The 12,677-nt window shown below is 42.2% G+C and overlaps 1 protein-coding gene across 4 annotated transcripts in view; it reads left to right on the top strand.

Annotated features, from left to right (window-relative positions):
- The window catches only part of tbc1d1 (TBC1 (tre-2/USP6, BUB2, cdc16) domain family, member 1), a 41,890-nt gene that overhangs the window by 691 nt on the left and 28,522 nt on the right, over positions 1 to 12,677 (top strand). For 2 of the 4 annotated variants that reach the window (XM_080518063.1, XM_080518062.1), the window contains exon 2: positions 306 to 934. In XM_080518063.1, the coding sequence (XP_080374189.1) occupies positions 341 to 934 (594 nt within the window). In that variant the 5' untranslated portion in view covers positions 306 to 340. Of the gene's footprint in view, positions 1 to 305; positions 935 to 6,902; positions 7,038 to 12,677 lie in introns of those variants that run through there. The other 2 variants (XM_080518064.1, XM_080518065.1) reach the window with 2 other exon arrangements.

Raw genomic sequence — 12,677 nt, 5'->3', positions numbered from 1 at the left:
GTGTTTGTGATGAGGTAAACATCAGGTGACCATTGTATTGTACCCTCTAAATGACCATTTTCGCAACCCTCAGCTGATTCACTAGTGTCCTGGTTGAATTGACTTGGCTGTAGCTCAAGAAAAAAAAAGTGCAGTTACAAATAAAAAATAAATAAATCAGCAGTTCTATTATTAAAGGTCTGATTTGCAGCTCAGCATGTGCATCCTGATTCAAATCATCCAGTTCGGCAACCGAAGTAAATCAAATTCACTGTAATGGAGTTAACTAAACCATGACTGAGAAGCAACGCTCTGATGTTTTCCAGATATCGTGGAGGCGGGCAGCTGGCCTGTGGTCACCATGGAGGGACTTTACTTTGACGTGAAACCAAGAAAACAGGATGCGCCGAAGCCGAGGAGCTCGGAGAATCCCTGTCCCCCTCTGACTTCGAACCGCCGCTCATGTCCATCGCTGTCCCATCTCACCTCTTCCACCCGGCCAGCCTGGGCCCGGGAGACGACTGCCTCTTGGGTGGGACCGGTGGAGGAGGAGGAGGTGGAAGAAGAAATACAATACAAACTGACAATGATTGGCTATCTACCGGTCCATCACCTCACCACCATGGCCATGTTGCCCTGGGTGGTGGCTGAAATCGGCAGGAGGCAGCACGCGGGGAAAGGAGCTCGTGGTGGCGCCCGGTCGGGCGGCTTAAACACCGTAACCCATAGTCACACGGTCTGTCTTTGCGTGTCGGCGTCATGGGTGCGATGTATGTCCGTTCTGGGAGAGGGAGTCGTGTGGGACCCTCTCACACACACGGTGCTGTTCGAATGTCGCCCCCATCAAGTGACCAAGCTGATTCACAACAGCCAGGAGCCCAGCAGCTTCGCTTGCCTGGTGAGGGACACGTCAAACTGTGCCTGCTATGTCTTCCGGTGCCAGGACAGCGACAAGGTACGTGTGCGGGGAAAATAATAAGAATAATTACAATATCAAAAAGGAACATTTCTGGAGGTTTAATCATAATTTAGACATGGGTGTGAAGTAGTAGCTGGTGTTGTGGGTCGAACTTCTGTTTTCTCCGCTTAACTCCAGTTTCCACCAATAAATGAAAAACATGGCTCAGCAGACAGGCAGCACAACTTTTCACGGCCAAGGGCTTCTTATAAAGTGACTTAATCTTGGCATTTAGTTGTTACATGTTTTGATTTTCAAATACTAACTTACCCGTAAGGATCGACTGTGATGCAGCTGTCATGCATCCCATCATGCTCTGCAAGATTCATCTCGTCCCTGGCTTCAACTTGTATATGAACATATTCAGATCTTTGAATTGTCGGAGTGACGCTGTGCTCTAATAGGCCATTAAACGTGTGTTGGTTTCTTATGGATAAGTCAGTTTTCTGTTATGAATTCAGTTTATTGATGCAATGTCCATCAGAATATATTTCACATTCGGATACACTATTGAGGATAAATAAAATAAACACAGACTTCAGGATTGACACGTGAAGTTATTGACATGCACTGGTGACATTTCAATATATGGATAGAAAAAGAAACTTGAGTCATTTGCTGCAATAGGAAAATCTCCCATTAGTCTAAACCTGTTGCAACTGAACTAATACAATGGTCCAAGATGACCCAACCCTAACATATCTATAGTATTTTTTTTATTTTATTTTAATTGTTAGAAAGGAATGGTTTAAAGCTTCTTCTTTTTTAAGGAGAGACTGTCAGCATCTGTAAATGAAACTGGGAGGTGGCTGAACCACAGAGGAGTATGACAGTTGTTGTTCTGCCTCCCTTTCTACTTTCAGAGACTCGGGAACATCCAGTAAGCAGCACGCTGAAAACAAATTGTTCTGCTGGGTTAATATCATACTAACAGATCTCTTCGATACGATGCGGCCTGATTTGTTAAGAGCTTTGCTCAAAGCAGAAAAAGGAATAATGGCAACGCGAAGTAAGCGAAACCACCTGGAGATCACTTGACGAATCTTTAAGTAGATGTTGCGTCAATTGTTGAGTAAAATTAGAATCTGGAGCAGAAAGGTAAAGGCCAGCATTCTACGAGGGGGGGGTTCACCCTGCCAACAATCGCTACCTCATATTAACTTGTGTGGCAGAAAGTGACCTGAGCGTGCAGTGTGACCGCAGCAGTATTTATTATGACATCCCTCCCTGAGAAACTGGATCTGGCTTCAGCACAATCGGTAACGCACGCAAACCCCCAGCAAGCACAACATCCACGAGCAGTGTTGACACACTGCTGACCTCCAAATCCTTTCACCTCTCCTCCACATGGCCTCCAACCACACTGCTGCAGCAGCAGCAGCAGCAGCAGCTGTTATGGAAGTAGGGAAAGAGACATTTGAGAGCACGCCGTGCCCAACGTCCCAAAGACTTTAAATACCAGAGGGATGCAGACAATGAGGAGCGTTCCGTGTGAAATGGGAGGCATTCATTTCGCAAATGTCCCTTTGACCTGAGCCCGGGACTGTCGCTCTGACTCCTCACACGTGAGCACATGACCGGGCTCGTATGGCCCATACCCGCAGGTGCATAAACCAGCGCGTACTGTAAATATCACAAAGTGTATTTGAAGTGTAAACACATATACCGACATGCTTTTCATCTTTACGTCGACAGCTTGCGGCTAAAGTACTGAATGTGGCCTTTGTGTTATTGGATTTCTTTATCAGGATCTGTGTTGGTTATCAGTCTGGAGAAAATTAAAAAAAAAAGAAGAAGAAGAAATGCCCTACATCAAACCACACTGGATGTGGAACCAGGTTACCATGGAGATCGATTCCTTTGGCCAAGCTCCTGCTGCCATGTGGTTAGCGTGAAGTTTGTGTTGTGTGTGTGTGTGTGTGTGTGTGTGTGTATATATATATATATCATCAGTCTTTTCATCTTTTCAAATATGTGATGACGATGTCAGGCTGACCACCTGTCATCCCGGCTCAGCCGCCCCCCCCCCCCCCCCCCCCCCCCCCACACACACACACACACACACAACTGCATGCTAAATATGAATGCAATGTTAAGACAACATCTTGAGGGAGCTTAAAATACCCCCTGTTGTTAATGCAGCCTTTACTCAATTAAATGATTGTGAGCTGGAGTCTTTTACCAAGGTGATGGCACACGAACGACGGAAAAGTTTTCTGCACCACAAATGCAATGAGATTGATTAGATTTATTTATTTATTTTAATAAAACTGGGCTTTGAGTGCTTTTCTACTCCGAGCACTGAAAGAGTCTGCCATATTCAGATTGATCAACAATTTTATGAACAAGCTCAGATACATGTCAACGCCCTCTTTGAGTTCTTGTGTGAAAAGAAGAAAAGAACTCAAACCAAACCAAGGCACAAGATGAAATGTTGGCACAGAGATGCGAGAGTTTATGTAAAATACAAAAAGCTTATGAGAAAAGGGATACGTCGTCTCATGTGCTTGGTCTTTATCGTAAAGGCCAGCCATAACAAATTAACTGAGACCTGGACCGGATCAGTACGTTTCCTCTCACTAACACGATGTCCATCCATGATTTCTGTCGCGTTCTATTGGCGGTGGTGACGGGATGGTTCAGTTCAGCCTCTTGACTTCAGTGAGATGAAATGTGTCTCTTGATCCATCACTGTTTCTCAGCAGAGTTGCCAAACACGGTTGCACGTTGTCTTACCAGATGGTCCCAGTCAGCTTGTAGCATTACCAATGTCTTGTTCTGACTTTTTTTTTTTTTTTGTTGCAATTTGCAAGTTTTGGGGATAAAAATGATGACTTTGTCCAATCCGTCTTTTGTAATTCATGTCATGCAATAAGATTTTCAGTGATGGTACAACATTGTTTCCCGGTCGTCGTGTTTGAACTCTTCATGTCAACATGTAACCGGGCGGTGCAGGGGGGGAGAGAAAGCGTTCAGACACTAGAGAGATTTCTTCTTGCTTATTTCTGTTGGTTCGTCCGGGTGTCTGTGTGCTGGTGGTTTGTTTTCCTGTTGAAACTGCATGCTGGTGGAACAAAATGTGCTGCTGGCGGGTGTGTGTGTGTGTGTGTGTGTGTGTGTGTGTGTGTGTGTGTGTGTGTGTGTGTGTGTGTGTGTGTGTGTGTGTGTGTGTGTGTGTGTGTGTGTGTGTGTGTGTGTGTGTGTGTGTGTGTGTGTGTGTGTGTGTGTGTGTGTGTGTGTGTGTGTGTGTGTGTGTGTGTGTGTGTGTGTGTGTGTGTGTGTGGACGACTGAATCCTCTCATCACAGAAATGTGTCTGGAATCATTATCACCCCAGACGACAAATCATTAACTCTGTATATTTCCTCCTAATGTCCTAAATATTTTTAAAGTGAGGATATTTTGGCAGTTTCATTCTTATTCTTAATTTCTTTAAAGGATATCACGATTTTCAATTTAAGTCTGTTTCATGGGTAATGATTTCTCTTGTGCTGACTGTCATATTGTATCTTGTGGGATCTTTATGAACGAGCAAATGTTCGTACATTAAAGCCGTTAGACATTTCATGTGTGTGGTTAAAAATAAACTCTGTGGGAAACGGTATCATCAGTGAACACATGAGACACTTCCTTTACGGTGTCGGGGGACAAAAATTCAGCCTGGCCTGTGTGGTTTCCCTCTCAGCTCGAAAGGTGAACAGAAAGTCGCCACTAGATGTCACCAAAGAATTATAAAAAGAAGTTTGACAAGAATTTCATTATTGTGTACCTTCAAGAGAAAAAAATGTTGGAGTTTTTTTTTGCAGCGGTTTAACTTTGCCTCCCAATCTTATTACCTTTAGAATAATGTATATCTCGTATAATCATTTTATACGTTTAACTTCTGTTAATACTGTGGCTCACTATCGAGTATCTGTTTTTAATTTGATAATCGTTTGGTTGAATGCACGACAAGTATAGTGGGACTAAGATTTTGTTTGAGTTTTCTAGATTTCCAGATGAAAACAAAGTTATACATCCATCCCTATACATTCTCTGTCCAATTATACCTGCTGTATTTTCTAACCACATGTCCAAACCGTTGCAGTCTGACCTCACTACTTCTAACCGCTCATTTTCACTTTGTTTATATTTGACTGTGACATATTGTTCTCTTATCATTAATTGTCACTCCAAACCCCTAAACACGGCTCAAATGTCTTTCTTTTGGTTTCACAAATAGCTGCTCAATCTGTGTATAGTTTTCAAAAAACACTTTTAAATTATTTAACATCAATGAAATCGTTTTTTTTTTTTTTAGCACACAGTGAGTCGAAGATCTTAAAGGCTTTACATATTTTGCAGGAAAAAAAATCATTACATCCGAGTTAACCAATGGATTACTATTATTTTTTTTTTCAATTTTATCAGTCAAAGTTACTGTAGTTTTTCCTCTTTATTTCTCTTTGTTTCACCTAGTTGACATAATCTGTTACATCCTGTAAACTTTAATATGAAATGCTCTCAGATGGTGACCAATGAGCCTTGACATTAAAATGGCTAAAACCCCGTCGGTTGTAACTCAGGGGAAACCCCCCCCCCCCCCAAAAAAAAGTACCCAGATCCCAGGGGCTTTCATTCCTGCTTCATGATGTCTGTTCCTCCTGCAGACAGGAAATGCTGTTTACATTCGCTCATAAGTAGCAAAGATAACAGAGGAAGGTTTCATGTCACAGTTAAACGATGAAGAGCTGCCGCCTCATGTGTGACTGGTCCCAGACAGGAACTGTGTCCAGCCCATCCCCTCAACCCACTGGAGGTTTCACTGTGTCAATTCCGCCACACTTAGATGAAAGAAGGTCCGAGGATATTTCTTCATCCTTCGAAATACAAGCAGATGCTAATGCTCGCTGATTAAGAGAAATATCTACAATTACTTTCTTTTTTCTTATGGGTGCAACACCGATACTTTTTGTGAACATGTGAAAATAATTTACTTTCTGCTGAGATGGTGACAATTCTTACCCAAATCATTAATTTCCAAATGTAATCTAAATATTATTGATTAGGGTTGACCTAAAGAGTGTGTCAGACATCCTTGACGGGGAAGTTGAGCCAGAAATCCCCCCCCCCCCTTTATAAGAAAACCGTTTTCGCACTTGACTTTATAGTATAGTAGTTGTAGTGTGGGGGTAGTTCCTGGAAATGTCTTTGTCATGATTACTGGAGTTTCAGTGGTATTCTCATGAAATGATTTATGGATTTTAAAACAAATAAAATGTAGTTGTAAACAATCAAATATGGTTAGCATAACATGCTATTGGTACTCTTGATTAGCTTTTTTTTCCCAAATCTGTTTTGCACTGGCCATAGCTGTATTTATTTTTTAAAGATGGCACAGTAGTGAAGAATGTTAGATCGTTTATCAACATCATCCCACAAATCACCCTGTGAAAGGAATGCTATAAGTAGATATTTGTTTTTACAGTTTGAGGCAGACAATTAACAATAAAAAAAAAAAAAAAACAAGAACCTGCAGAGCCTCTTCTGCTGGAAACCACCCGAGGCTCAGAAAAACGAGATAAAGATCACCAAGATCTAGACTTAATGATTGACAGGTGAATAGTTGAATGCAAAAAAACGTATTTATTATACACATTAGGAACAATACTGAAGATGACAGTGGAAACTACCAAAGTGGTGGGCAATAAAAGTGGACTTTGGCGCCGTAACAGCAACCCGCCACAGCCAGAATGGGCAAACTGCGGAGACTTGGAGGCAGTTGTGGCAGTATTTTTGTGTCACTTAAGTTGTTATCGTGAAAGTTTTCTCCAGAAGCGTCAGTCTGCTCTTACTGTGACGGTTTTACTCCGGAAGTGTCGGTGTGCCGTGGCGGAGCTTGACGGCCCCTCCGCCGCCGCCGCCGCCGCCGCAGCAGCAGGATCCTCCTCCGCTTCAAGGAGCACAACTTTCCCAATGAAGTGATACCGGAGCGTCGCTCTTCGCCTGGAGCTCAGTTTAACCGCTCACATTCGGGCTTTTGTCCGAAGTTTATGGCGAATGGGATGAAAGCGCGGTTCCAGCGGTTGAACCTGTTCAACACCAAGCAGGAGCAGAAAGATGTGAGTGGACTTTAAGAAGCTGCGGTTTATTTTTTTTTGTTTTGTTTTGTTTTGTTTTGTGGACAGTTAGCTTAACGTGAACAGAGACGTTAGCCGGAGCGACCTTGTTGTTAGCCAAGTTCAACAACTCCAGAGAACAAACTGTCGTTACCTGTTTATTAACGCCTCGTCGCCGTTCAGACAAGAAGCTTCGTTTGCATTTAATGTCACTTTTATTGCGTCACATGTTGAACCCACAGTTTTCAGGCACGCTTGCATTGAGCAGTGTAAACACGTTCGAAGTGAAGAGATTCATCTGAACTGGACCCGAGTGACATTTTACCACGAATCAAGTGGTTGATGAATTAATTGTGGCTTTTCTTCTAGTTCTTTGAACTGATTATCTGAATCGTCATTATTTTTTCTATTTCCAAACATAAAGATCATGTCAATATTGGAGCTGGTGATAAAAGTTTAGTTGTAACTTTGGTACTTTAATACTCTCAGTGTCGTCTACACATGGCATTTCATACAAATTAAAATGATTGAAGGTTTTTTTTTATTTTTATCTTTGATCTATTTTCTTCAAATAAAATTTGGAAGAAACAGATTTTATAAGATATTACAAGTTTAAGACACAGAAGTTTGGTTTTTTTTAAATAAGTTTGTCAGTAATGTTATCACTTTTTATTATTTTAGGCAGAATATTTCTCTTTCAGGCCCTGTTTACGCAGCAACATTTCAAGTGAAAAAGCTTAAGTTTGCGGAACGTTTTGTGTTTACACGGCAACGTTTTGCAAACAATGTCTGTTGACACAGAAACGTGAAACTGTCAAAACGATGCCGTTTTACTGAAAAATGAAACCATTACACACATGTACACGGGCAACAATATGCTATAAACGTTAACGATGGGAGTGCGGCTGGTAAGTTGGATTGCTGCTCCCGAGGTGACTCTCTACTATAAAACGACCAAGTCCCAGGAGAGTCGTGACACTCTGGAGGCCGCCATTGTTGTTATTGTTCACCGACTTGCGCATGTGCAGAACAACTATTCGCCTGTTCACCTGTGTCCTCAGGTTTTTGTTTTTGTTTTATTTTTTTTAAATTTTTTTTAAACCATCTCATATTTAAAGGATTCAAGTAATCCATAGAATAATCCTCCTAACCAGTTAACTGGTTACTCATAAAGCTGATTTCATGAAAATCCCACCTTGCAAAATATCCCCCCCCAAGACCAACTTGAGTGTGTGAGTGAATGAATCATGGCGGCATCACCTCCAGAGTCATTGTTGTGATACCAGGACTTCACTTCTGGAACAGGAGGCAGGTCTCTTTTTTTTTTTTTCTTTTCTCCACACTATTAGTCACACAATGTGTCCTGAGCCTTTACTGCGGCAGTCTGCTGTGGCTGGCTTCACAAAATTCTAATTGAGTTGTAAATGGGGAGTATTAATCTGTCTGATTGGATTGTTTGATATGAAAAAAAAAAAAGTCTTATTTGTGAATATCTTGTTTCAAGAGTTACTTTAAGACTTATCTGATAGCACGACTGGCTACCTTATCAGGAAACTACCACAACATCAATGACTAAAGCGATGTCTAAAATTGTCAAGATGTACGTGTGTGTAGATTGGATTTAGATTTTTTTCTTTTTTTTTTTCTTTTGGCTATATATGTAACTAATCCTCTGGTCTTGTGTGTATAACTCATATACTTCATTTTATGTGATTTCCACTTTTCATATGACACACTTTGTACTCTGTTGTAAAAAAAAAAAAACCCCACGCCATTAAACCAGAGGCACCTTCCTGTATTTAAAAAGCTGAGAGTCTGTTCACTGTCAACCTGCTTTCCAGGCTGTTTGCTTCACCATTTGTCTTCAGTTCTTGTCCATTCAATGACTCCTTGTCTCACCTGTCAGGTTTTTGGTTTTTTTCCCTATTGTAAGACAGCCCACCGTCTCTTTGAGGCCTCTGGGGTGAAAAAAAAAACTCTGAGGCTTTCTCACAGCCTCCCTGACCTAATTTTAATCTCGGTGAAGAGTTGCCTTCTTGACTCAGCAGAGCCTTTGAAACAAGTCCCTCCATTGTGCTTCTCCTTTGGCTTTTCAGTTTTATCGGGGGGGGGGGTCACTTTTCGTGTGACGACGTCACTCTTTAGATCCCGATCGTCATTTTGCATAGTTCTGAGCCCTTTTGTGGCAAATCATTTTCATTCTCGGTGAAATATTGGTTGCTTTACACCCTCCATTCACTCACTGTCCTGTCCCTGTCAGTGATGCGTCTCGTCTGCTGTGTGTGTTTATGAACTGAACTTTGATCCCCTCCGAGCCATGTGCCACCGGGCACAAGACTCGTGCACGTGACCACGGGAAATGGGACTTGCAGCCCAATTGCTGCTGCAGGTTTTTTTTTTTTTTTTATGGCTGGGTTGTGTGTCACTGAAATTTTTAGGGACTTTTCTAGTCATGTTGATAGTTGTCCACTATACGAACGGAAAGACTATTCAGAAAGATCTTTTTTTTTAATTTTTTTGTTTTTTATCCACAATAGTTAGTCTGAAGTCGTAGGCTGTTTGAGTCAGCTTTTCCATTGGTGGGGTGGAGGTTCCTACACCCATTGCACGGGTCATTTTTTTTGAAGCAAGCTTCAGATGTTTATTTAAATATGAGTCATATCAGCGATGTGCACTCTACTATATGGACACATCTCTGCACGGAGTTCCTCAAACGTATGAATAGCATGGCAGCACAGGACAGCTTTTGTTCAATGTTATCTCCTTTAATTTAATTTCACGGCACAGAACAGATTGTATTCAGAAGTTGTCAACACATCCATCTACTACAATTACTTTAGGTCTATTGAAAAAAATCTTCAAGTAGCCTGAGCTGGATAACGGGAGATAAACGTAGCATCTCTTCAGTCAGTCACATTGAATACACAATTACCTTCTAGTTGAACTAAATGCGCTCATTTTTGCATTATGTAGGTCTTATTTTGTCAAATCTTCTAACATGGTCAATCCACAGAATTAGTTTTGGGTGCTGCACTTTCACAACATCATCTCATTGGAATGTGAATGACCCGATGGGTGGATGAATAGATTCTACTTTTCCATTTAGTTGAATGAGTGGCTGACTGGATTACTTTTGGTCAAGGCTGGATTCGTGGCAGGATTCTGTTTTTCGTGAGGACCCAGTGTTATACGGTGTTCAGTGAAACGATCGTGACGTTTGTTACGTTGGCTCCTGTTGGGAAATCGGCTCTCGAAATTCTTCCAGTTGACGCCGCTCGTCAGTTCATCACCACGTTTGACTTCTTTTCGCAAAAAACAAAAACAAACGAACACCAAATAGGAGTTTATTTTGTTCATTGCGCCAAACTGCAGCTTCTCGTTTACCACCGGTGCTTGTGTAACTTCCTCCTCTGCAGCTCAATACTACAGTAGTCTTATTTAACTCCGGCATGTTTAGGAACACAAGCTTTTTCAGTGTTATTCCTCTGTGAGAGGCCAAGTCTGTGGGTCACTGCCCGAGGCAGCGTCCAACTGCCTTCCTGTCTGAGATCAGCCTCGTGTAAACGTTCCGGAGTAAGAGATACTGTGTGCTGTGTGGCTTTAGCTTAGGCTGCTCTCCGACAAGCAAATCCTCTGTCGGCCTCCCTTTCCCTCGACCGTGATACGACGCCACATCAGATGTTTTAGCTCTCTGCGTGATAGTCTCAGTAGGAAAGATGTTTTTGGGGCTAAAAATGGTTTTGTGAAGGATGAGTCCAAGATTAGATGACGGGCGCCGGTGACCTACAAAGAAATGTAGCGGCTGGTTTTGCTGCTGTGGTCACAGAAACGGATGAAAACAGTGCGTGTGTTCCTTAAAGCAACACATTTTTAATTTATTTATTTTTCAATTATATATGAATAAGCTTTGTAGATTTGCTTAAATGCTGAAAAGTCGGGGAATTTGTCGCAACCAGTGCAGAACACATTGAAAAGCCGCATGCAACAATATCGGACTTTTCTTGACATTTAGCATTTATCCATCCAAGTTTCCGAGTTAAGGTTATTTCTCTAACGAGACAATGCGAACCGTTTGATATTGTGCTTGGGAGGACGGCCCGTTTGTGATTTGTATCCATGTGAAAAGTATTTACACAGGCATATTTCCCGTTGAAACACGTGAGAAGGGAGTGACTGTCTGAGGCCGTTAAGGAGGCTGATAAGCCATAATGCTGAGCGGTTGCGATGCCATTTATCAGTCTTCAAATGCAGTGGGAGTGAAGCTGGGTAGGTGGGCTGAAACACTGCGAGAGAAGTCAAGACCAGGATAATGAAGACGGTCGACTCTCCTCCTCCTCCTCGTCTTCGTCTTCGTCTTGATGGCTTTTTATCTCAGAAGGACACAAAAGAGAGCGTAGGAAGGACAGAGAGGGATGAGCAAGGATTAAATGTATCTGTTGATTCAAGTGTCTCAGACACTCGGAACAGTGAAAGCAGCAGCGAGTGAAAAGGGGCAAAAGGAGGCACAAACAGTCTGTCAGTGGACAAATAGCAGACTCTATTCTCATACCAAGATGATTAAACATAAGAGACAAGAGACTGGAGGGTAAGAAACGGCACTGGCAAACAAATGGAATTCTGCTTTAAATACATGGGAGAATTAAATGGTCAAATGAAAGAGATATCAGGTCCCTGTGTAAGAGATGACAATTAAAACCTGTTCCAAATGAAAACAGATTCTTCCGGAGCTTAATCAAATGTTTGATCATGGTAATTGGTAATTACTAATTACTAATTACCAATACGATGGGTGGAGTCTTGAGGTGGTGAAGAGGATTGATTGTGTATTCATCAAACATCGTTCATAAACATTATGACGGCGTTGGCATGAAACCCAGGAATGTACTTCGGGGACTATTTGAGTAACCGTGGTCACAGCCTTTGAAAGTGGAATACAAGCTACCCTGAAGCTCAAAAATCCGAGGGTCAAACGCGATTCTCTCGGCATGGGGCCGCGAGACTGACACACGTATCGGAAGCAGTCGAGCATGTGTTGCAATGTGATGGCAGGTAGTGTTTTGATAGGAGAACAGGAGTTGGCAGAGCTCGTGCCAAGGCAAGACGCGGCAGGACAAGGCTGTGAGTGTTTGTGTGAGACTGCCGATTTAGGAGCTGCTCAGGCATCTCGCAGTAAAAGACGTCATTCCCCGTGGCTCAGCCACCGCTTCTGCCTCGCTCATTTGCTTCCTCCTTTTTTGGTAATTGTCCTGGTACGCTGCCAGTGTCGTGCAGTGAACTGGGTTCACAATAGCAGAAGTCGCTGTACATGCATACTGCGTTTGAACCTGAAATATCACGGTACATTACTTTTTTTTTCTTTTTTTTTTTAATGAAAGTTTAAAGGGGGAGGGGGAAAAAAAAACAACCTAAAAAAACAAACAGTCTTAACCATTTTTAGGATGATCCATTAAACTGCTTTAGAAAGTATTCATGAATTATTTTGCATCGCAAACTCATAATTGTGCTGTGAAGTGGTTGAGTGGAAAGCACTTTCACTTCACTTCAGTCCAAACCGAGGTTGGATCCAGGTTGAGAGCCCTTTTGTATTGGGTCTGAATGCATTCCCTGTTCATGCGTGACTTTTCTCAGAACATTGGTGACTCT

The sequence above is a fragment of the Blennius ocellaris genome, assembly GCF_963422515.1.
Source record: "Blennius ocellaris genome assembly, chromosome: 3".
Classification (NCBI taxonomy): Eukaryota; Metazoa; Chordata; class Actinopteri; order Blenniiformes; family Blenniidae; genus Blennius; species Blennius ocellaris.
The sequence above is the reverse complement of the archived record's forward strand: the minus strand, read 5'-3'. Positions and strand labels throughout refer to the sequence as shown.